Source organism: Populus trichocarpa, chromosome 16, assembly GCF_000002775.5.
Source record: "Populus trichocarpa isolate Nisqually-1 chromosome 16, P.trichocarpa_v4.1, whole genome shotgun sequence".
NCBI classification, from domain to species: Eukaryota; Viridiplantae; Streptophyta; class Magnoliopsida; order Malpighiales; family Salicaceae; genus Populus; species Populus trichocarpa.
In genome coordinates, this window is record NC_037300.2 from 7,564,778 (window position 1) to 7,589,245 (window position 24,468).

General features: G+C 31.9%; 4 protein-coding genes across 4 annotated transcripts; 2 read left to right on the top strand and 2 right to left on the bottom strand.

Annotated features, from left to right (window-relative positions):
- The first annotated feature begins 8,097 nt into the window (after positions 1–8,097).
- On the top strand, positions 8,098–9,967 carry LOC7467632 (uncharacterized). Its single transcript, XM_002322853.4, has 3 exons — positions 8,098–8,436; positions 9,384–9,462; positions 9,603–9,967. Exons 1-3 carry the CDS (start codon positions 8,285–8,287, stop codon positions 9,666–9,668), a joined length of 297 nt encoding a protein of 98 aa, XP_002322889.1. The 5' UTR covers positions 8,098–8,284; the 3' UTR covers positions 9,669–9,967.
- Positions 9,968–15,584: 5,617 nt separating this feature from the next.
- Positions 15,585–19,572, bottom strand: LOC7486491 (uncharacterized). Its single transcript, XM_024587134.2, has 7 exons — positions 18,750–19,572; positions 18,576–18,656; positions 18,308–18,484; positions 17,439–17,612; positions 17,070–17,282; positions 16,872–16,972; positions 15,585–16,488 (listed from the first exon to the last, which is right to left on the bottom strand). Exons 1-7 carry the CDS (start codon positions 18,835–18,837, stop codon positions 15,796–15,798), a joined length of 1,527 nt encoding a protein of 508 aa, XP_024442902.1. The 5' UTR covers positions 18,838–19,572; the 3' UTR covers positions 15,585–15,795.
- A 144-nt stretch (positions 19,573–19,716) lies between these two features.
- LOC7467633 (thylakoid lumenal 15.0 kDa protein 2, chloroplastic) lies at positions 19,717–22,430 on the top strand. Its single transcript, XM_024587135.2, has 6 exons — positions 19,717–20,001; positions 20,542–20,645; positions 21,529–21,619; positions 21,769–21,837; positions 21,919–22,028; positions 22,125–22,430. The coding sequence occupies exons 1-6, from the start codon at positions 19,806–19,808 to the stop codon at positions 22,215–22,217; spliced, it is 663 nt and encodes a 220-aa protein (XP_024442903.1). The 5' UTR covers positions 19,717–19,805; the 3' UTR covers positions 22,218–22,430.
- Positions 22,431–22,681: 251 nt separating this feature from the next.
- LOC7486492 (auxin-induced protein 15A) lies at positions 22,682–23,459 on the bottom strand. The gene has a single exon (XM_024587136.2). The coding sequence runs from the start codon at positions 23,288–23,290 to the stop codon at positions 22,913–22,915; it is 378 nt and encodes a 125-aa protein (XP_024442904.1). The 5' UTR covers positions 23,291–23,459; the 3' UTR covers positions 22,682–22,912.
- Between the last annotated feature and the right edge of the window lie 1,009 nt (positions 23,460–24,468).

Here is a 24,468-nt window from a genome sequence, read left to right on the forward strand (position 1 = left end):
ACATGTTCAAAAGCATAAATGATCCAAGCTGGATTTGTGTGTTGTTTGGTGTGTCTTTCTTGGATATAACTCACATATAAAAGGGTACTGATGTTATGATCCTATCTCATGCAGACTCTATGTTACTATGGATGTAACTTTTTTTAAGGAAGAACATTTTTTCAATGTGCCCATCCTCTTTTGCTCTCTAGGGGGAGAATAATAATGAATAACAACTATGGGATTGGGTTCATATTGAAAGTCGTGTTTCGATAGAGATTATTGAACACACCAACCACATCAACTTACATACTTTAGCCATATTGAATAACCCCCTCTTCAACATATAAAAGAACCAAGATTAGAATCATGAGGATATCTATGACACTTCAACTGAGATAACATCTCTTGACTCTCCTGTTCTACCTGATTTTGTGAATTATGGTTTACCTCACAAGCATAATCAGGGGATACCCTTAAACCAAAACTCACCAGAAATTAAAGGAAGGAAGTCTAGGGACTCTTGCAAATTTTGTAATAATCCATAACGTGTCAGATGCAACAAAGGTCTTTATGGGAAAGGTATTTTTAGAACAGATCCCATAAAACATCAACAAAGCCATGATAGATAAACACTGGAAGATGGCTATTTATGATAAAATGAAATTTCTTTAGAAAAACATTACTTGGGAGCTAGCTAAACTGCCAATAGAAAATAAGAAAATTGTGTGGAAATAAGTGTTTACAATGAAATATAAAATGGATGGGACAGTAGAGTGATACAAGGTAAGATTGGTAGCTAAAGGATACACGTGGACATATAACATAAACTATCAGGTAACATTTTCACTAGTAGCCAAACTGAACATAATTAGGATACTCCTATCATTTATAACGAATCTGGATTGGCTTTTGCATTAGTTTGATGTGAAGAATGCATTCTTTCATGTAGATCTAGAGGAGGAAGTTTACAGGGATGTCCCCCCTGGTTTTACTATAGAAAGAGCAAGAAATATGGTGTGTGGGCTTAAAAAATCACTTTATGGACTGAAAAAGTCCCCTCGGCATGGTTTGAAAGATTTAGTTTAGCAATGAGAAAGCATGAATTTAGCCCAAACCATACACTGTTTCTGAAACAAAATAGAGGAAAAACAATGGCTTTGATTATCTATATTGATTATATGATAGTCACAAGTAATGATAAAGAAGGAATTTTAGAATTACAAAAGTATCTAACAGATGAATTTAAAATGAAGGATTTTGGTGGATTGAAGTATATAGACCAACAAAGCATATTCCTATCATAAAAGAAGTATGTACTGGACTTATTAACTGGGACAGGTATGTTAGACTACAAACATATGGATACAACGATCGTACAAAATCATCATTTAGCATAATACCCTAATTAGGTTCCCTCAAACAAAAAAAAGATATCAAAAAATGACGGGACGTTTTCATATTGCATATGCAACCAACCTAGTTAGTCGGTAAATGTATAACTTAAGTAAGGTATATATGGAGACAGCATTATGAGTTTTTAGATATTTAAGATCTTCTATAGGAAGAGAAATTATTTTTTCAAAAAATGATAATCTTAACATTAATTGATATACTAATGTAGGCTGGGCTGAGAATCTAACTGATAAAAAATCAATTTCATGATACTTTACCTTTGTTGGGGGCACTCGGTAACCGAGAAAACCAAAAAGTAAAAGGTAGTTTCCTTATCTAACGTTGAAGAAGAATTTAGAGGGATGAGTAAAGGATTATATGAGGTATTATGGATAAAAAGGTTACTTGAGGAATTGGGATATCTTATGGATACTGAAAAAAAGATGTATTGTGATAATACAGTTGCTACAATTGCAATAGCTCACAACCTAGTTCAACATGACCGAACTAAACACGTGAAAGTAAACATGCATTTCATCAAGCAGAAACTCAATAAGAAGATTGTGATGTTTTGTTTTTTTTAATTTAAAGATCACGTAACAGATATACTTACTAAAGCGGTATCAAGTACAATGTTTCATTGCTCTCTCAACAAGTTGGGTATACGAGATATCTTTGCATCAACTTAAAAGGGGCGTTAACAGTAGCTAATCTAGCATGATAAATAAGAAACTATAAGTAAGGAACCAAATTTCAATAAGAAGATTATGATGTTTTGTTTTATTAAATTTGAAGATCACCTAACAGATATACTTACTAAAGTGGTATCAAGTATAATGTTTCATTACTCTCTCTCAACAAGTTGGGCATACGAGATATCTTTGCATCAACTTAAAGAGGGGCGTTAACAGGAGCTAATCTAACATGATAAATAAGAAACTAGAAGTAAGGAACCAAATTAGAAAAACAATTTTTCTATTTACAAAGGTCATTGTATATTTTTAGTTCTAGAGTTTCCATCCTTAAATAAGATATATCATTACACACACACACACACACACACACACACACACACACATACATGCCTCATACAATAAAAGTCAAACTAAAGTTATACATATATTGTCTTTATAAAATTTGATAGATTGTTAAGTTTTTTGCCTTAAATTACTAGTGATGTAGCTTAATTTAATAAAAATATGAGCAAAAATACATGGTTTGAACTACTCTAATAAGTTTTCTACATAGGAGGAGTTTGAGATTGTAGTATAAGGTGCTTTTCAAAATAGTTTTTTACTTGAAAATGCATCAATATAATTTTTTTTAGATTTTTTTTTATTTTTGACATTAACACATCAAAAACCATCAGAAAGCACTAAAAACATCAATTTAATATCTTTTTCAAACCAAAAGCATCTAAAAACAGAAACAGAAGTTGTGTCAAACACCCCTATAATATGGCCGACAATTATGATGCGTGAACACTTTTGTTAGTAGTCGGTGACAACTATTTAAAAATTAAGAGAGAGAGAGAGAGAGAGAGAGGAGAATGAGTTTGATTTAAAAAGGAAGAGAAATATGATGAGATATAAGAGATATATAAAATGGTGTTCTGTATTTGAATTTTGAAAATCTTACTATCCGTCTTTTTATCCTTAATAAGTTATTGGAATTACCAACAACTCACCATCCATAATAATTACAACAATATAGGTAAATTGGTAATCTATTAGAAATAATTATGAATAGATAGTTTAGGTTGGTAAGTTATTAGAAATTTTTATCTACAAATATTTTTGGTTGGTAATGCCTAGGAGATTTTTAGGTTCTTTTTTAATTGAATATATAAATATTTTTTAATTTCACCGTCCAACAACTCAATCTTCTTTCTTCTTATATAGTTTTTTTTTTCAATTTCATCCATCAATATTAGGTTGTTTTTCGGAATTGGGCCTTATAATTTTTTTCAATTTCTTTTATGTGGAGTTATCTTGGTCTTATCAATTTCAACCTTCAATATTGAATTTGTTGAAAATAGAGTGTAATATTTTATTCTTTGTTTTCTATGAAATTATCCTAGTCTTATAAACCAAGTCTTAGGTTTAATAGGTTAGCCCTCGTTTGCTTAGGTTGTTTTTTTGTCCTTTTTTTAATCTATTTTTTTTTCAATTTTATATTTTAATTTTGGGTTCATTGAAAATTAGGTTTTATATTTTTTTTAACTTTCTTTCTACGAGGTTATCTCAATTTTATAACTTGGGTCAAGGAACTAATAGGTTAACTCATATAGTTTTTTTTTGTTCTTTTTTTAATTTAATATTTATTTTAAATTTTATCCTTTAATATTGGATTGATTAAGAATTGACCTTTATGAATTATTCTGATTTATTTTTTATAGGGTTATTACGATATCATGACTCAGGCCATAAATTTCACAGGTTAACATAAGTCATTCTAATAAATCGTCGTCTCAATATTTAAAATAAATATCATCCAATATGTTACCATATCAATATCTTAAAAAAATATCTTTCAATATGCATTATATTTTAAGTTCATAATTAATATTTTTTCATTAAAAAACATGCTAGCAACGCGGGCCAATAATCTAGTTTAAACTAGAGCTAAAGTTAGAGAGAAATCATGAATATACCCTATATTTTATTTATTAAAATTATTTTAAATTTTGGAGAAATTAAATTAATGTTATAATGTTCATTATAACATTATTTTACCAAAAATCTCCTATCATCCAAATATTAATTAAACAAGATAACCATAACAAATATTCCTTCCCTTTACGAACTATAATTTTACCCAATAATATTAGCTTAATATTTTCTAATTGTAATTTAATTTTATCCAAATAAAAGATAAATGAATATAATCTCTTTTCCTCTAATAATGTTTCAGTTTGGAATTTTTTTTTATCACTTTTAAATTTATACATACCATTTTCTTATGCTTAAATACATTGAATATAACAAAAAAGAAGGTGAATTCATTGTTTCCCTCCTTACATAGCATTGTTTATTGAAATAGTACTTTGGTTTTTTTAGTTTCTTTTAATTTAGTTTTTTTTTTAATTTTATCCTTCAATATTAGATTTATTATGATTGGTTTTTTGACAGGTTAACCAAATTTGACGGGGTTTTTTGACCTTTTTATAATTGTTTTTCAATTTCATCCTTTAACTTTAGGGTTGATTGGGAATTAAAACTCATAATTTTTTTTAATTTTCTTTCTATGAGGTTATCCCGGTCTTATGACCCAGGTTACTAGTTTACCATGTTAAATTGGCTTGACCTGATACTTTTTTTGCATTCTTTTTTAATTATTTTTTTTAATTTCATTCTTCAACACTGATTGATTGAGAACTACTCTTATAATTTGTTTTGATTTGCATTCAATGAAGTTATCTCAATCTCATGACTAGGATCGCAGGTTAACTTGAGTTGACTCAAGTTGTTTTTTATGATCTTTTTATTTTTTAAAATTTCATCCTTAAAAATTGAGTTGATTGACAAATGAGCTTCATAATTTATTTTGGTTTACTTTTATATGGGGTTATCATAGTCTCATGTCCCAGGATATGGTTTCGGTATGTTAGCTTAGGTTGACCTGAGTCGATCAAATATGTTGTTGTCTTAACATTTAAAAATAAATGTTGTCTTTTATTTTTTTAGTCAAACTATATTTTTTCCAGTCATCCTAGTTGCCTTTGGATCCGCCAAGTTAACCGAGTTACATAAGATCAACCTCCACGTAGTTTAATTTTTTTTTCACTAGAAAACACGTTAGCAATACCTACAAATTTTTTTATGTTAAAAAAAAGTTGATCTGACCCGTAACATAGTACTGACCAATGATTTAGTAGCATTCTATATAGTAAAACAATATGGAAAGACAAAGAAATATTTAATCAAGTATAAGAATCTATTAAAAAAGTTTTTTAAAAAAGTCATAAAAAATCAAGAACGAGGAACAAAACATGTCATCAATTTGATATTATTTGGTGTATAGTTGTAAAACCTAGCCTAGTCTAGTAAGTCGACCTGAGACTCAGCCAACCTAGGTTGGGGTTTCAAAAAACATATTAACTTAGAGTTGAATTGATTTGACCTGGTCGACTCGATCAAAACTCAATTTGATTTTTTATTTAATTTGTTTTCAAAATAATATCATTTTGAATAAAAAAAATTAAATGATGTTTTTTAATTTACAAGGATCAACCCGTCCAACACATGACCTGAGATAACTTCAATTTAATGTCCTTCGTGGTTTTCACTTTCTATTTGAGTTTTAAAACTAGATTGGTGGTCTGCGCTATGTTGCGGGTTGAACCAATTGTTTTTAAACATAAAAAAATGCTCGGCGTTGTCAACATGAAAAACTTGAGACTCGGGTCATAAACTTAATTAGGTTTAAGAAGATCGTTAATTTAATAATATGATTAAAAATCATGCAATGATAGTGAATCAACCACATTAAAAAAATGATAATGATTACATGCACAAAATGAACACTTGTCAATATTATGAAAGATATCTCGCTAATATTCTGAAAAAGGTCTTTATAATCTTCCTCGATAATAAAGTAAGGATTAAATGAAATTTAATAAAATAATATCAAAAAAAAATTTTTAGGTCATCTAACAATAAAAGCAAAAGGATACCAATCAATAAAATGTTGAAGGGTGAAATAAAAAAAAATTAATTCTAAAAAAAAACAAAAAACAACCCAAATCAACTCAAATTAAATCACCAAACACATGACACGAGTTATGAGAAGGGGATAACCTCATAGAAACAAAAATGAAAAAAAATTCAAAGCTTAATTCTTAGATAGTTTAATGTTAAATGATGAAATTGAAAAAAAAATTTAAAAAAGGATTAAAAAATCAACCTGAGTTAACCCAAGTCAACATGCTAAATTTAATATCCAATTTGTGAAATTAGGATATCTCCATATAAAAAAATTAAAAAATATGAAGCTCAATTCCCAAACCAACCTAATGTTCAAGGGTAAAATTAAAAAAAAATCAATTAAAAAATTATAAAAAAAATACCTGAGTCAACCAGGTTAACCCTTCAAACTAGGGATCGAAGTTATGAGACAAGGATAACCTCATATATAAAAAAACAAAAAATTAGAAAGCTTTAATCCCCAATCAACCCAATGCTGAAGGATTGAATTGAAAAAAAATCAATTTAAAAAAAGCTATAAAAAAGACCGAAATCAACCTATGCTTACCTTCCAAACTCAGTGATTCGAGTCATGAGATTGAGATTACCTCATTTAAGGTAAACTATAAAAAATCATGAAACCTAATTCTTAATCAACCTAATTTCAAGAAGTGAAATTGAAAAACAATTCAATTAAAAAGGATCTAAAACAAAACAAATAACAATCAAAAGAATGAAGATCAAATTTGATATAAAAATAAAATGGCAAGACACCTTGTTGTTTTAATGAAGATTTGTGTAAAAACTAAGGAAAGGAGAGAGAAAGAGAGGAGAAGAAAAAAAAAGCCATCCACGTGCCTCCAACCTTCATACGGGCCATATCACTTACAAGGTCTCATCGAGACCTTTCTAACACCACTAAGGAAGGCAGAATTTCAACATTGGTGGACGTTATACTCGCTGCCAGAGCGCGATGACTTGCTTCATACGCTGGCGTGTGTAACACATGTTCTAGCATCTTTGTCGTTCCCCATTAATTTTAGTCCCTAACATTTTTTTTATTATTTTTGAATTTGATCCCTTAAGTCTTAATTGTTTTAGATTAGAAAAATTGAATTTTATTTTGCAAAACTGAGTATCAACCGTGCACCAAAAAGTTTTCCTAGACATAATGGGATCCCCATATCAGGCCACCAAAAAAATATTATTAAGTCCAATCCCAAATAAACTCCATGTAAAAGGATCAAATTTAAATAAAAAAAATTGAGACACAAAAAGGGGCTGATCTTTCCCTTACTCGTGTAATTTAGTCCTTAATTCTTTCAAGAAAAAAGGGTTGAATATATGTTTATTGTTCAAATTTGGTCCCTCTAGCTTCAATTATTTTAAAACAATTAAATTTCAATTAATTTTGCCAAACTGAGCATCATAATTTTTTCTCGACTCCCCGAGATCTCATAACCTAGGCAACCAAAGTAAACCATCAATCCCAATCCCAAACCCAAAAAAACACAATTTCAAAGAAGTAAAGAAAAAATTGAGGAATTGAAATGAAAAAAAATAATCTGACAATGAAATTATTTAAAAAAAAAACAATATGGAATGCTATTATAATTTACAATATTTTCTCTTTGAACAGTAAAATGACCATACTCTTATTTTAATTTTTAATTGTGATTATGATTTTTTAAAATAAAAAAACTTTTTTTATTTTTATTTTTTTTCCATAAAAAAATACAAAACCAGAAATCACCATCCAATTTTTTAACCCCACCTCACGTGGTTTTGAAATTTTTTAACAATAGGTTGGATTTTTATGTTTTGAAAAAAAATGAAGAAGAAAACAAATAATTTTTTTTTAAAACTTAGATTTTAAAAACTAGAAAATAGAAAATGAAAATGATACATATACTTTTATTTTGTCTTTGTTGAAATCGTTTGATTTCTTTTTAAAATTTTTCTAGACGTTGATGCATATGTTTTTGTGGGCTTAGTCCCTGAAAAAGTCAGAAGAAAATGAAAATGACTCAATCTCAATCCAACTCGGCCCAGTTGCTCCGTCCCGCCTATACTCTGTGTTGTTCGTAGCTTAGAAAACCTAAGGTAAACAAAAAAGGAAAGGAAAATAATAAATAAATAAATATAAAAACAGTAACAAGCGGATAAGTAGAAACAGAACCACAGAGCTGGTGATAACTGCAGACCGTCGTTGCCAAAGAGATCTAATGGAGAAGTACTTTGGAAATGCATACAGAGGAGACCCTGGCGTCCCACACGCCGACCCAGACAGATTCGTCAACATTTGGATCGGGTCGGCTGCGTTCTCTATTCTCACCTGGTCCAATCCCTACCTTTGGACTCTCACTAACCAGTTCAAGTAGTCTTTTTATCCCTTTCCTTTCCTTTTCTTTTGTTTTTATTTTTTTGCAATTTTTATAGTGCTTGTTTGGCTCTGTTAAGGGTTTTGTACTGTTTATTTAGGAGAACCCATTTGGTTTTTCAATTTACATGGAAATTAATTTAGTTCAGTTACTAAATAAAATTTGAAATTAATATATTTAAGGATGTTTGTTCGACTCTGGTTGTTTTTTTTTCCTATGTTAATTTTTATCTGTTTAAGGGTGTCTTATGGATTGGTTTTCTTTTGTTTTAATTTGCATTTAAGGGCGAAAATCGTTAATTAAAAAAAAATCTATAATGAGAATGACGATCCTTCACCACCAAATCTAAGGGTTTAAGTATTGTGTGAAAAAATAAAGCACAATTTGGCCGTGGAATTTTTATGAGATATGAAGTTATGGTGTAACTTTTGGTAGGTTTCCCATATTCTGAACCTGTCTATTTTCTCTTAAAAGGATTATTTTTTATGAAACAAAATAAAAAAAATTATGAGTTTCTTCATGGAAAATTTTGGAAGGAAATCGTAGCCATTACTTTAATGTACATTGGCCCTTTTGCATGTGCTGTATGAGATTGTGATTTATGATTGTTTTGTGGTTCCTTACTACTTTAAGGCTTGTTTCAATGTATAGCAAACTGAATTTGAGAACTGGATGATTCATCTAACTTCGATGCAACCGTAAAAGAGCAACCTTTTGTACTCTTAAGCCTTCAAAAAGTCTTCATTTCTCTTGCTCTTCCAAAATGATAACCTTTGGTTACATGAACATGCATCTTGTAGTTATCTGAGAATTGCTGTCATAAGTATTTATGTTCTTAAAGCATACCTGAATATTTTTACTGTTTTTTGGGGCTTTGTTTGTGTTGTTTTTTAGCAATCGAATTTTGTTTCCATCTTACATTTTGATACCCTTCAATGTGCAGTTGGCATGACAAGGCGTTTTTATTTGAGCAGTATCATTGGAAAAAGGCAATGAAGAAGAAGGAGCCATATAAATTTAAGGTGCACTATTTGGCTAGCTTAAAGTTAAATCTTTTCAAATTAATTACTTTTGATGGTTTGTTTATTTTGTGCTTGCTGTAACTAGTTGTAATCTATCCAACTGGAACATTAATTTTCATGTGGTATTTTCTTTGTTGCAGTGGAATAAAATGGACAGAGAGGTTCGTGATTCATATTATTTCAACTGGCCAATCTACTTCCCATAGTTTCAGAAGCATGTTCTATAGTGAACTTTGAAAACAATATGAATAAGCTTATGCTTTCCTCAGTATCCTATTCACCTGCTTTCTTTTTATTTGTGCTTGTACTGGTGGATTGAAAATCTTCAATTAGCATCTCAATTTTTTGTTTGTTTATGTTTTTATCGAGCACTGGATCTTTAAGTTGCCTTTTGCAAGTGTATTATTTAGTGTAGAAAGCTCTGGGAAAGACAAGGTAAATGGTTAATGTGTGCTTTTAATTTGAAGAGCAAGTTGGCAATGAGGAAAAGGAAAACAGTTGATTATGGGTGGTCATTTTACACGAAAAGAGTAGTCAGAGAATCTGAACAGATTGAAATAGGTTGTAGTGACTTGTCCTTTCATTGTATCGAATGTGCTCTTTACAAATCTAAGAGATTGTTGTGATGCTGTTGGATGTGAAGATGGAAGAAAAAACTACGATAATCACCTTTTGAATAGCATTATGCATATTAACAAGCTTATCCGCCATGAATGGCATGGGGGCGGCTGCACCTTGTAGGAAAATAAGTCCTTCTCCAGCTTCCTTTGTGTGGGCAAGAATGACTGCATTAGCATCTCACAAATTGATATAATGGCCATGCATGGATTTTGCGAACTGGTTCTTCTATTGTCTCTTAGATTGAACATGTATGTATAAATTGTCAATCTTTTGAAAGCTAACTAGAATGATTTATGGCCTCCCCTGCTTTAGATTTTACTTAGATAATTGGCCGCGGCGTATCTTGAATCATTTTATTTTTTTCACGTAAAAAGTAATATGCAAGTATTGTTAACATGTTTTCAGGTTTCAACCGGATTATATGTGGTAATAAGTATTAATTTTTTGTTATTTTAATATTAACTAAAAGCTAAGTTGTAAAGTTGGAGATTTTTTTTTATAAGGTAGCCTTTAAATTTTTCTCATTTAATTATATTGCTTAGTTTTTTCTTTAAAAAAGAACAATAATTTAAATTCTATTAAAATAAAATAATTTGCTAAAAAAAACCTAAAATCTTGTTCAATATCATTTGTTTAATAAAAATAAAAAGCATCAGGCATACCAATAAAAAATTGGATGATTTTAAAATAAGAATAAAAAAGTTATTCTTCTAACTAAAACATATTTGTCTTATAAAATTTCTAAAAGTTTTTTGAAGATTTTCTACCATAATATGTATTTTTTTTACAACATTCTATCATTATTTCAAAAGCTAGCAATAATTATATAAAAAAATAATATTTTAATAATTTTCACTCATTGTATTGAAAAACATAAAAATAAGACAAAGCTTGCGCGTCATCACATGTTGAGCACATATGACAAACTTATAAATGAAATATTTTAAAATATTTAAGAAATATGTTTTTTTATTTTTTTATGCATGTCTACAAATGAAATCTTGAGCGATTTTTATTTTGTACTTGAGGTTTTTTTTTTTTTTTTTTGTTAAGTGGGGACAATTTTCATTTCATAAAACAAAAATAACAGTTATACTTTATTTATTCTCGGGGTTTTTTTTTTTTGTTAAGTGAAGGCTTTGAGCCATTACCCTAGTGACCCTTAGACTCTAGCCGCAGGGAATATTTTGACAGTGTCATTAAACTCAGTCTAGCGGTTAAACCTGAAATTATCTGACTTGACTCCTTATCTAGCCCGAGTTTTAAATTAAATAAACATGACCATGTCGACTTTGTAGCTCAAAACACAACTTGGACAATTGGTAAAAACATTGTTTAATTTTTTTTTAAGAGGATATTTTTTAAAAAGGAAATAATATTGAGATAACAATAATTAATCTAAGTGAACTTACCAAACCTGCGATCTGACTTGGTTTAATAATTTTACTTTTTAAAAATTATTTTTTATTTAATTATATGATAATAAAAAAAAATAGATGCTTACAATAAAGAAAAAGAATAAAATTAAATAAAACTAATTTTACTTTTTTCATTTCATAAAGCAAAATTAATAAATATATCTTATTTATTCTTTGGGTTTTTTGTTAAATGGAGGCTTTGAGCCATTGCCCAAGTGGCCTTTAGACTCTAGCCGACTCTAGCTGCAGGGAACATTTTGACAATGTCATTAAACTCAATCTAGCGGTTAAATATGAAATTGTATGAATTGACTCCTTATCCAGCCCGAGTTTTAAATTAAATAAATGTGACTAGGTCGACTTTGCAGGTGAAAATGGAACTTGGATAATTGGTAAAAACTATCAAAGAACTATCTCAATCTAAAAACTTAAGCTGTTAAGTGAGATCTCAATATACGATTTATATTATTCTCTAACACACCTCATCAAGTGAAAACTTTTTGGGCTTAAAATTTACACAGACCCACATTACCTTATGTTTAATTTTTATCAAATAAATAAGGATGATGAAATTCAAATTCGTAATCGCTTGGTCATTAAAGCTTTGATACCAAATCAAATAATCATCTCAATTTAAAAACTTAAACTATTAGGTGAGGTCCCAATATATGATTTATATTATTCTCTGACAAAAACATGGTTTAACTTATTTTTCTAAGAGGATATCTTTTTTTAAAAAAAATATTGAGACAACAATATATTAAATTGATACAAGTGAACTTACCAAACCTATTATCTGACTTGGTTTAATACTTTTACTTTTTTAAAAATAATTTTTATTTAATGATATGATAATGAAAAATAGATGCTCACAATAAAGATAAAGAATAAAATTAAATAAAACTATTTTTATTTTTTGGTAAATGGAGTCAATCTTCATTTCATAAAGCAAAATTTATAAATATACCTTATTTATTCTCGGGGTTTTTTCTTAAGTGGAGGCCTTGGGTAATTGCCTAAGTGACCCTAGACTCTGGCCATAAAGAACATTTTGACAATGTCATTAAACTCAGTTTAGCGGTTAAACCTGAAATTGTTTGACTTGACTCCTTATCTAGCATGAGTCTTAAATTAAATAAACGTGACTAGGTTGACTTTGTAGGTCAAAAGACAACTTGGACAATTGGTAAAAACATGGTTTAACATATTTTTTTTAAGAGGATATTTTTTGTAAAAAAATATTGAACAACAATATATTGAATTGGCCTAGGTAAACTTACCAAACTTGCGATTTAACTTGGTTTAATAATTTTACTTTTTTAAAACTAATTTTTATTTAATTATATGATAATAAAAAAATAGATGCCCATAATAAAAAAAAAGAATAAAATGTAAAAAAAAAGAGAGATTATGATGGGTAAATTTTTATAATCTTATGTGAAGATAAAATAAAAAGCAAATGGTGTTATATAAAATAATATATAAATATATTCTTAATAAATTTAAAATTTTAATAAAACAATACACCTAATATATTTTAATTAACTAATTTTTAAGAAATTACATTTAAATTGCAGGACAAAGAATAAAAAAATGAGAGGCTAAAAACGTTAGCATGGGCTTTTAAAATAAGCATAGGTGTAAAGGCTTGCTAACTTAGGCCCACGTGCCTAAACCTTCCCCATTACTTTTTGAGATTAGATGGATGAAATGTTGTTTATCCAATTTTTTCTTTTAAAGTAGACAATGTGTCACCTACATGTCCAGTTTTTGGTCATTTGATAAGTGATTATAAAATTGAATTGGGGTATTTTGAACTTAAAAAACCAAATTTTAACATATTTTGTTGGTAACATGAAAGACTGAAAACACCTCAATGACACTCTACATGTTAAGATAAATACTTTGACACTAACCTTGACTTTTTCTGGCAAAGGAATCTCGATAATCAAATATTTTTCTCTCTTTCACTATTTTCAATTATTCTTTATCTTATTTTTCAAACTCAAAGATTGGTAATAAAATGAAGTCTTCAACTAAAATATAAAATGTTCAAACTATAAGGATGAAAAAATGAAATGGAAAATCCAATAGGCTATTCTCATAGAAAAGGGTGCTCGATAAACAATAAGAAAGAAAGAAGAGAAAACCCTTTTTTTTACCTCATTGTCAATTTTGATTCCCTCATTTTTTATTTTTTAAAAAACATTCAAACCATTTTTTTCTAAATTGAGCATCAAGGTGATATCATAATTTTTTTTGACACCATGATAATCCTGTAAAGCAACTCAAAACGAAATATCAAACCCAATCCTCATTGAACATTGTCACACCGGACATCGCGGTGACCGATTAAAAATTATCACTCGATTGGAAAAAAAAAACAGATATCTGACATTTTGTTCTTTTAGAGAAAAATGTTTTGTTCAAGAAGTCGTCACCTAATATTATGGTCACTGGAAACCCTAATTGGTCAACAGAGATTCTATGGTATATAACTGGTTACGCAAAAGGAAAGATGCTATCACCCTCTAAGCATCCTACCTGATATAAACTGCATTGCTAGTTTTGTCTAAAATTGCTTAAGAATTTGTTCTCATTGTAATGAGTGACTTATCCAAAAAAAAGAAGGAATCTCATTGTAATTGGTGACCTATCCAAAAAAAAAAACTCATTATAAAGGATGACCTATTCAAATAAATAAAAAAATTTCATTGTAATAAATGACCCATCATTTAACAGGATATAGAAGCATCAAATTAAATTTACTTTGGTCATACCCAGGAGGAGTCCCCATGATGTCTGCAATACGTACCTGCTACAGATTTTGATGCTCAGCTTCTATATTGATGGAACTTTGGGAAGCTTTACATAAGGGATAAAATTAACAGTCCTTAATCTCTGTAAAACCCTTGGCAGCAGCAACAGAAGTATTCATAGGATAGGATAGGGGATTTTCCCTATAAACTCATAATCATTCCTTGTAGACATTTATTCAGGCCTCGAACCATGCCTTGGAATAACTGAATATTGCAATATTTACTTTATGAATCCAAATTTGGTTTTATTAATTTTAGCCACTTTTTCCATCCTCAAATTTAGTTTTGCTATATCATTCTCACGCACCAAGTGTTGGATTAGGTTGTTTTTTTTTTTAATGTAATAAAAATATTTTGATGTTGCTAATATTTTTCTAGTAAAAAAATTTAAATTATACAGAAGTTGATTCGATGTGACTTTATCATCTTGGTAGGTCTAAAGATAATCTCGATGACTAGTAAAAATATAGTTTCATTCAAAATAAATATTGAAAATGAGAGTATTTTAATAAAAATTAAGATGATATCATATTGGATCGATTCGAATTAACTTGGTTAACTTGTCAATTCACATACCTAGTCATGAGATCATGATAACGTTGTAGAAAGCAAATCAAAATAAATTATAAAACTCAATCCAATAAACCCAATGTTAAAGGATGAAATTGAAAAAGATCAATTAAAAAAACCCAGAAATTGACCCGAGTCAACTCGGGTTAATATGCCAAACCCGTGACCCGGGTCATGAGACAAGAATAACCCAATAAAAAACAAATTGAAATAAATTATAAAGTCCGGTTCTCAATTCAACCTAGTTTTAAAAAATGAAGTTGAAAAAAAATTGATTAAAAAAGAACATAAAAGAAATGACTCGAGTCAACAAGGGTTAACCCGTCAAACTTATTACCTTAGTTATGAGATATGGATAACTTCATAGAAAGTAGACCGAAAAAAATCACGAAATCTAATTTCTAATCATTCCAATGTTAAAAGATGATATTTTTTAAAAAAATCAATTAAAAAAAAAAACTAAAGTTAATCTGTCAAACTTGAGATTTGGGTCATTAATCTAGAATAATCTTATACAAAATTATAAAACTTAATTTTTAATAAGGTTTATATAAAAAAATATAAATCTGAAAAAAGAAAATTACAGTAAAAACCCGTACTATATATATATATATATATATATTTGTTAATAATGTTACGGAAAGCCAACAAGAAAAGACCAGCTATGATGTCGGAAGCCATTTGATTCTGGTGGTATTAGAAGATGTTATTCTGTTTATATATCTCTTGACAAGTGACATTGGAAAATCGTTATTTCCCTTAGAGAGATCAATAACGAAAGAAAAAGCATAAAAGAAAAACAGTAAAGGATTCTTAATTTCTATATCAACTATTCCTATCTCAACTTCAAATCTTACATGTTAAGTTTAAAATAATTTTTGCTGGCTCTCCGGTGACATGATGGATTAATAGCTATCAGAGTAACCAACATAGTTGAATCGAGGTCGAATGTTATGGTGATTATACCTAGGATCACCATAGTCAACAGCCTTTATCACCACAGCTTCACGTCGACCATTCTGTTCTTGAACAGCTCCAAACACAATCTCGTTCGTCTCGCAGCTCTTCTCATAGTATGTCTTTGGGTTGGGCATATAATGCCTATGATGCTGCTGCTGCTGCTGCTTATAACGCTGCAGATGCATCTGTTGCTGTTGCTGTTGGTGATAACCACCTCCCCAGTTGCTATAGTAACCCTGGTTTTGCTCCAAATGGTGGTTTTGCTCCACGTCTTTGGTCATAAATGGGTAGGTTTTCTGGGATGTAGGACTTCTGGTTTCGATTGATGGTGGCTCATCTTCATCAGGAATCACAAAGCTATCTTGAACGGGCCACGTGTTTGAGTGCTTGAGTGGTTGCTGGTAGTGCTGCTGGAACTGATAATGTATTGGTTTCCTTCTAAATCCAGAAAATATTCCCCCAAATATTTCACCTACTGTCGAGCTAGTGTTGAGGATAAGCCTCCCAAGTGAACCAAAAAGCCCCTCGTCTGATTTCACAGGTTCATCTTCATCTGGAATAAAGGGAGGCCTGACTGACATAGGAGGACTTTGATATGGGGCCTTTGGCGGGCCTTTCTTTGTTTGAGTTCTTGAGTCCTAAAAAAGAAACAACATTAGAGAAAATTGTCTTCGTAAAGTAGTTCTAGCAAAGACATTCAAGTTGGAGAAAACAGTCCATGTTAGGAAAACCAGGTACATACAGTGGCATTCAAATTAAAACAAATTTATATTATTTAATTACCAAGGAAAAAGTCTCTTTAACATCATTAGCTAGACCATGAAGATATTTTAAGTGTTAGAAATCGTTACAACAATTTTAAGTTGAATAATTGTTGATTCAAAATAAAAACAAGAGCATTCTTAAGAATAGCATGAAATTTGAACATTTGAAAATAAATTGTTGGGGTGATCCGATCTATGGAGGTGCCTTTCCAATGAACACTTGGCCAAACGATGAATGAAGAAAGATGTGATTAAACCTGGGGTACACCGCGTGTGGAAGAAAACAATATTTGCACCCGACGCTGCAACAACGCCAGCATGTAGCCAAAGAATCCAGCAGCAACAAGCACTGCTAATCCTGCAATATTGATGAGTATGTTGTCTAGATCTCCACGATTGCAAGAAAATAAGGTCGAGGAAATTAATCAGATTGCATGTTTGCAGCTATGTCATACCTAAATGAAAACAATCATCATGTGGATAGTTACAATCATCATCATGGAGTTGGATCTCTCGAATTGCCTGGCTCCCTCTATCTATAATCAAGAGAGAGCAACTACTTGCACTGTAGACCACATCAAAGTCATTTGAGAACTTAGCATCCTCACTCGGACCATCAACATGACCACCTCCACGAGCCCACTTGCCTCCAGCAATGGTTGTAACCCCTTCATAAATATTTAATTTAACCAGTCAATGTTCCAAGAACAGCCAATAACATATTCAAAATACAAGGAGATAACTTTGTTCCTCATGTGCTGAATTCCACAACTATTACCGGCCAAAGGAAAAAAAAGAAGAAAAAGAGTATTCACAATAGTCACCTCCATCAGTACTGATTTTCCTGATAGCCATGTTCATTGTATCCGCAACGTAAATGTTTCCTCCTTCATCCACGGTTAGACCTTTCGGGTGATTCATTCTCGCATCTCTTAATTTCCCATCTACATGTCCAGGGTACCCTTCAAATGATCCGGTGATAAGCTTGGGTCTGCCATCTGCATTCCAGAATCTCTCATTGCACAAAACAATGATAGTCTACTAAATGTTTCAACTGCTATCCTCCCAAACAGTTAAAGAAGAACAAGAAGACAATACAAATCTAGGGGAAAAACTCGAATGCATGCTGTTTGCATATCTATAAATACAGACTTGAAGTAGCGTAGGATGAACATATATATGATTTGGAATAAAGAATCTGCAAATTAACATGAAAAACAAGCCCAGAATTGGGATTAAACTATTCAAATTAAACAAGGGCTTGAAGCTTCTCAACGAAACTTGATTTATTATCAATCTTGGAAAGCAAAAAAAGAGAAGAAAGAACTGTGGATTAGAGAAAGAAGAAAAGGATAAAGGTGCGCAAGATGAGTAATTTACAAGGCTAAGTAGTCAATAAAGAATGTAGACTTCAGAAATGAAAACGTGAGAGTGCAAATCTCCAAAAAGAAGGTATTGAGTTGGCAGAAACAGAAGTGAATGGATTTACGTACTTTCGAAAGTGGAGACTTGTACTTGACAAAAGCATGTAAAGCACAATTGTAACTTTTTTTTTTTTTTGTATCTTCTCTTTGATAACATGCATTAAAAAGTTAAGGAATCAACAGATGTTGTTTCATGACATTGTTTATCAGATAAATTAAAGGTTATCGAATGACTCAAAAATATAATGAAGCATATAAACTCATCTTACATTTAGAGAATTGTGTTGAGATCTTGTAAATGTTACTATTCTCTGAATCCAAAAGCAAGAGTTCCCCACTTGGAGACACCTCAACGGAGTATGGTTCAATTCCTAACTTGCTTCCATCAAACACTGTCTCCACTGTATATCCACCCTCAAATTTCATCATCGAAGGGCTAGAAACAGCTGAGATTTCAACTACATTAGGCTAAGAATTACGAAGAACAGCAAAAGCAGGGTACTACAGAAAAATGTGAGCTCAAAGAAGGCCCTATACCCATTTTAGTGTTGGATTTAAGTGACCAGAGCCATTTCACAAGGGCAGATACCACATTGGACACAGCGGCACTTAAAATTTCTGTATATTCAAGATAAATCATCATAAGAGTTGAAAGCCAAAGAGAAAGAAAAGGAAAGAGGACTTCGAAATTAAAAAAATTGCTTCACTTACTTGCAGGAGGTGTGGCCGAGACTGAAGAGAACCCACTGAGGAGAACAAAACAAACTAGAGCAAGAGCAAACCAGTTTCTACACATCATTGATTTCTTTGGTTTTTCTCCTTTGAACTCAAACAAGAATGAGAAATGCGAAAATGAAAAGAATTTAAGCCTTGCAAGTTTATATACTCAGAAGAGACCCCACAGATGTAGTGAAAGCCCTTTTTTAATGCTGTCTTCGCGAGAGAGGGAGAGAGAACAGCAAGAGTTCTGTTCAAGAAAGGAAAGTAAAAAAAGCAAAAGCAGCAGCCCGAGGGAATCAAATGCTCTGGTAATGTCTTAAAGATTTGTCTCTTGATCGAACATATGTTAAGTCTTGCAAAGTAGATCTTGTCGGTTTGAACTGCTTTTTGGCACGGATAGCAAACTCGTTTTCGGAGACGTGATAATAAGCACTTGTAAGTAGTTGTCAGAACGGGGCTGGGCTGAGCGGGGCTTGGCAGCGTTTGGGCTGTAGTTTATTAGATGCATGATCGGAGACATAAAAAGCAAGGTCTTCAGGCGATGAGTATGATAAGCATTGAGGTGAAACCAGTCGAGGATAATATCTCTCTGTTAATCACCCTAACGACAGAAGAAGCGAGTAACAGTTGAAATGTTAGTGACTGGCCAATCTCAACTGTGCATCCAAGTCCAAAAGTTGATTAAATTGATGTTGCAGATACCACAATTCAAAGCAAATAGCTGGGATTTTTGCAATTTGTATAACAAGAAGCATTTCTCTCCTTAATCTTTTGATTCCATTCAGCCCACAATACATTGGCATTGAAGGGATCAAATAAACATCTAGTAATTATGTAGAGGCAAATTCATCATTATGCAATCAAATGAAGTACCAAGTTAATTCTGCCTGCGCGGGAGTGCATATCACGCGCTTGTAAAGGGTTTAGGGCTGTACTGTACACACATGACAAATTCCATTAAGCCTATCCAAAAAGATAAGCAGTTTAATTCACTTTGAGTTTTCAGTTCAGTTGTTCTACGGCTCCAGAAAAAAAGGAAAGAAAAGAATGGCATTTCCCCATCTTCCTTCATCTCTTGCACTCAAAACTACTTGCCGCTCTGCATTGACACCAGTACCCATCACTGTCTCGTCTCGACCAATCCAAAATCCTGCTAAATTCACCAATTGGGTCCTCGATTTCCGTTCCAAATCTTTGAATTTTGCCTTCTCTGGGGCTCTCGCGCTTGGTCTATCTCTCCCAGGCAAGTATTCCGCATTAGTATTTTCTGCAAATGCTTGGTAGATTTGTGTATGGCTAGTATGTATGTATTATAACTACGCTATTCTGGGTCATGGCTGATTTATATCCATGTGGTTGATTTTGTCTGATATTTTTTTTTATTTATCTTTGCAACATGGGTTTTAACTTTGCTATTTTAAGTTGTAACTCTGCAACAGTGGGTTCAATGTGTTATCTCTGTTGTTTTTGTCAATGTCTTTATGATGTGAACAGGGGCGGAACTAGAATTTCTAGGTTGGAGGGCATGGGTTGACTAAGATAGTTTGGGGTTGCCACGGCAAGGATTGACTAAGATGATATTAAACTAAATTTTGTGAGGTTTGGGGGTGCCACGCTACCTGTGGCTTAAGCCGGAGGTCCGCCCCTGGATGTGAAGTCCAGTGATAAGCAATGATAGCTACTACGTATTAATGATGCAGAGCACTTACATATTTTTTTCCCCTTTTCCTTCTTTTTCTGTGTGTAATGTATAGTTTATGCTAATAGACATCAAATTTTGTAGGAGTTGGAGTTGCTGACGCAAAAGTTGGAGTTAACAAGCCAGAACTCCTTCCTAAAGAGTTTACTACTGTTATAGATGTAGCTGGGTTCCTTTCTGATGGCCAGGTGAGGGGTGCTTACTTTTCTACTTGTGCCTTCCTGTAGTATTTCTAAATAATTGCTTGCTAATTTGATTGACATTATGTTAATTTATTTTAAGGTGAGCTATATTTGTGGAATTTTCTTAAATGGGAATATGATTGGTCAATCAAGCATTGTGGATTCCTGAAATTCATCGTTTCATTTGAGTGGAAAATTATTTTGTCTCAAACCTATGGTCCTTGCTCCCCCTTTTTTTTTTTTTTTTTATTATTATTATTATTTCCTTCTGTTCCAGTTTTTGTGTAGCAGTTAGTTTTTCACCTTCTGCTTTCCCTATCACTTTCTTAGGACAAGAGTCCAATTTGATCAGATTCCCGGTGTAAATTGGGCAGGAGCATGTGTTGATTCTCTACCGAGTATTGAGATGAATGTTTTTGAAATGTTGCTATCACGGTAGCGTTGTGAGTCTAAATTATATGATAGGCTCCTCTCGACTGAATGAAACAATTGGTAATAATTTGTTTTCAAAGCCAATTGCTGAATGGCTCAATTGAGCAGTTTTATGTATCATAGATCCTTTTGTAGTTAATGTTTATACTCTTAGTTATTTACCTTCAGTATATGAGCAAGCAAAGGAGACACTAACAAATCCACTTGCTGTTAATATTTCGCTGTAAATCATATTGAAAAAAAATTATACTCTTAACTGTCCTAAATTTTCCAGACTTGTTTGGTTTACCAGCACTTGGTCGCATGCATTTTGCAAGGGATCCAAGCGTTTATAATGTTTTATTGAAAGACACTGTTGGGTGGCTTGAGTCATAAAACATGTATATGGTACCGTGTCTTAGAGCTAAATGCAGGAAGTTTCAGTCAGATGAATGCACAAGTAATGGTTATTTTGCAGGAGAAACGACTTGCAGAGGAGATTTCTGATATTGAAAAGGATACCGGATTCAAATTAAGAGTTTTAGCTCAGAATTATCCTGACACACCTGGTAATCTTTGCGTGTTAAGTTCATGTCAATGGGTTTGATATTCTGATCTTTAAGACAATTGTACCATCTCTTAACCTTATATCAGTCTGTGTTTTGAAGCATTTAGTCAGCTACTCTTTTTTTTTTTTGGTTTATCTTTTATTTTTCAGGATTGGCGATTAGAGACTTTTGGCAAGTGGATGATAGAACAGTTGTCTTTGTTGCTGACCCCAACTTTGGTAAAGATGATTCAAACATGTTGCATTCTTTTGACTGCATCAACCATTGAGGACTTGATTGATGGATTTCTATGACCACAGGAAATATTTTAAATTTCAATGTGGGGGCATCTGTTGATCTAGACATTCCCCGTAGCTTCTGGAGCCGTTTGGCTGGGAAATATGGAAACATGTTTTACTGGAAAGAGAAGGTAAATTACAAAGTTGCAGGAATATTTTCTTAGGTGTTCGGGCCATACAAAGATTTCATTCTGAAGTGATAATGCGTTACTTGATTCTAAAAATAGGGGGAAGATGCTTCTATTGAAGCTGCTGTGATGGCAATCTCCAGTTGCTTGAGGGAACCTGTGGGCCCAAATAATTGCTCTGAGGTGAAATGATACTGACATGATACCGGTTCCGGCATGCCAGATTCTTTTCTATTTATACTCCGCTACTTTTTCCAAGTGCTGTATAATTATATTTACAGACTAGAGTTATGTTTGTAAAGCACATTTAAATTTCAGTACAAACTACAAAGAAGCAAAAAATAAAAAAAGAAAATGGGGATTTTATGAATCAAGTACAGGTCAATGAAGTCGATCATTGCAGCTTTTGTTGGAGTATTTCAGATTCTTAATTTTCATGTAAAAAAGGAGAACAAGACCTAATTTATTCGCAGGTTAACCGGGAGGCCAGGCTAGCTAGAGAAAGGACCAGCTTCGAGCAGGTCGTCCCTCCTAGTGTTACAGGCTTACGAGGCCATCTTGTGTCAGTATCACAGGCACAGCGATGTGCAAACCAGATATAGAGTTCTAGTACCAGATTGTGTTTGTAAGCTTTAATATTCTGACTCAATACTCCGTTTATAATCAATAAGATCATATTTCATTGAATACTTAATTCCCTTCAACATTTGGTGACTAAAGGAATTAATCCTGAAGTAGTAAAAGAATATTACAAGATTAGAAGAATCAACATTTTGCTCTAAGAATTAACGCAAGAACAATTGTGTTGGGGAATCTACCCTGAAAATTATACCGTTCTTGCTCAAGAGCAATTCGATGTGGTGGTAGAATGACGGAAAATATGTACTCTACCATTCAGTGCTTGCCCTTCTCTTTCTCCTGTTTTCTAAAATCTTCTGTAATTCTTCTGGTCGACATGGAACTGCAAGAACTCCCTCCTGTTGAAATCCGTATTCCTCTTTAGCCTGCTCCAGTAAGCTCAAGAAATCTGGATTAGTGAGGTAATTCAGCTCCACAATAAACCTCTTCGGTTCTTCACCCTTGGTTGCAGTGACTGCAAAATGTCCCTTCTTCACATCTCCTGGAACCATTTTTGTAGCTTCCATCACTTCATCAAACCTGACTTCACTCGTATTGGCTCCTCTAGAAGCTGAGAGCAAGAGAACCCGCTTCAACTTTCTTATGAAAAGCTTAAGCATCATTGCTCTTGTAAGGCTTTCTTCCATATGTTTCAATGGTTATGGATTTCTCAAAGTGTGGTGGGAACTTGGTGTAGAATCTATAGTTTCTGTTGCTTTTCTTTTTTATCCAGCGAGCTAGGAGGAAATATATGTACTAGCTAGGTGGTCTAGGGCATCGGAAGCTTAGCTGAAGTTTCTGATCAAGGTCAGAAAGGGACCGTACGGTATGGACTTGAAAATCAGTTAATGCAACAATTGATTGTTCGTCGCCCGTGCTTTCTGTAACTGGTGGGGTCTTGAAACGCGGTTTACACTGCTGTTAGCTTTTATCAGTTTCCTGCCCCATTAATTTCTTACTACTTAATCCCCACTCCCCTCTAAGCTAGAAGCAGATCACAATTTATTTCCATGATTATAACTAATCCATGTCAATTGAGAAATCGATGAGAAGCTGATTAAAGAGTAAATGGATCATTACAGCATTACATGCAATTGGTCATATAATATATATATTTGAATTATTAGCCAAAATATTTGAGGCTACGCGATGCTTATGCTGCTTAATTACCAGGGAAGGGAGTTGATAGCAATATTTAATTAGTTCATCAGCTCAATTTTACTTTGAGAACGGCTTTAGTTTGGATAAACGACCGACGCAACATTTCTGTGCTCACTCGAAAGTTTCTAAAGTGTCGGCTAATTTGCTCCAACTAGGAGACATGCATTTAATTTTTTCAAACAATACAGTCCACTCCTCGCGCGCGCGCATATGTGTGTGTATATATATATATATATATATATATATAAAGAGAGAGAATAAAAGATAAGGTGTGCTTTAGGGTGTTTAGATTTTTGTGGGAAAAAAAAGAAGAGATAGTTTCATTTTCTCAAATAACCATACTTCTATTTCTATAATATAATTTATATTATTATTTAATATATTATTTTTAAATAAAAATTATTTTTAAATTACATTACTCTTAGCGATGTTAAACTTATAATTAATTTATTTTTTCAATCCAGTAGTAACTATTAAATGAAGTTTTAAGATATAATTTATATTATTTTTTAATATATTTTAATTATTAAAATTATTTAGATTGATTATTGAAACATTAAAATTATTTCTTCTATAATTGTTTTTATTGGTCATCATATAAGATGATTTATTTCATATTAAAAGTATAAAAATCAATAAATGAAATAGAAGATTTTTCGTAATC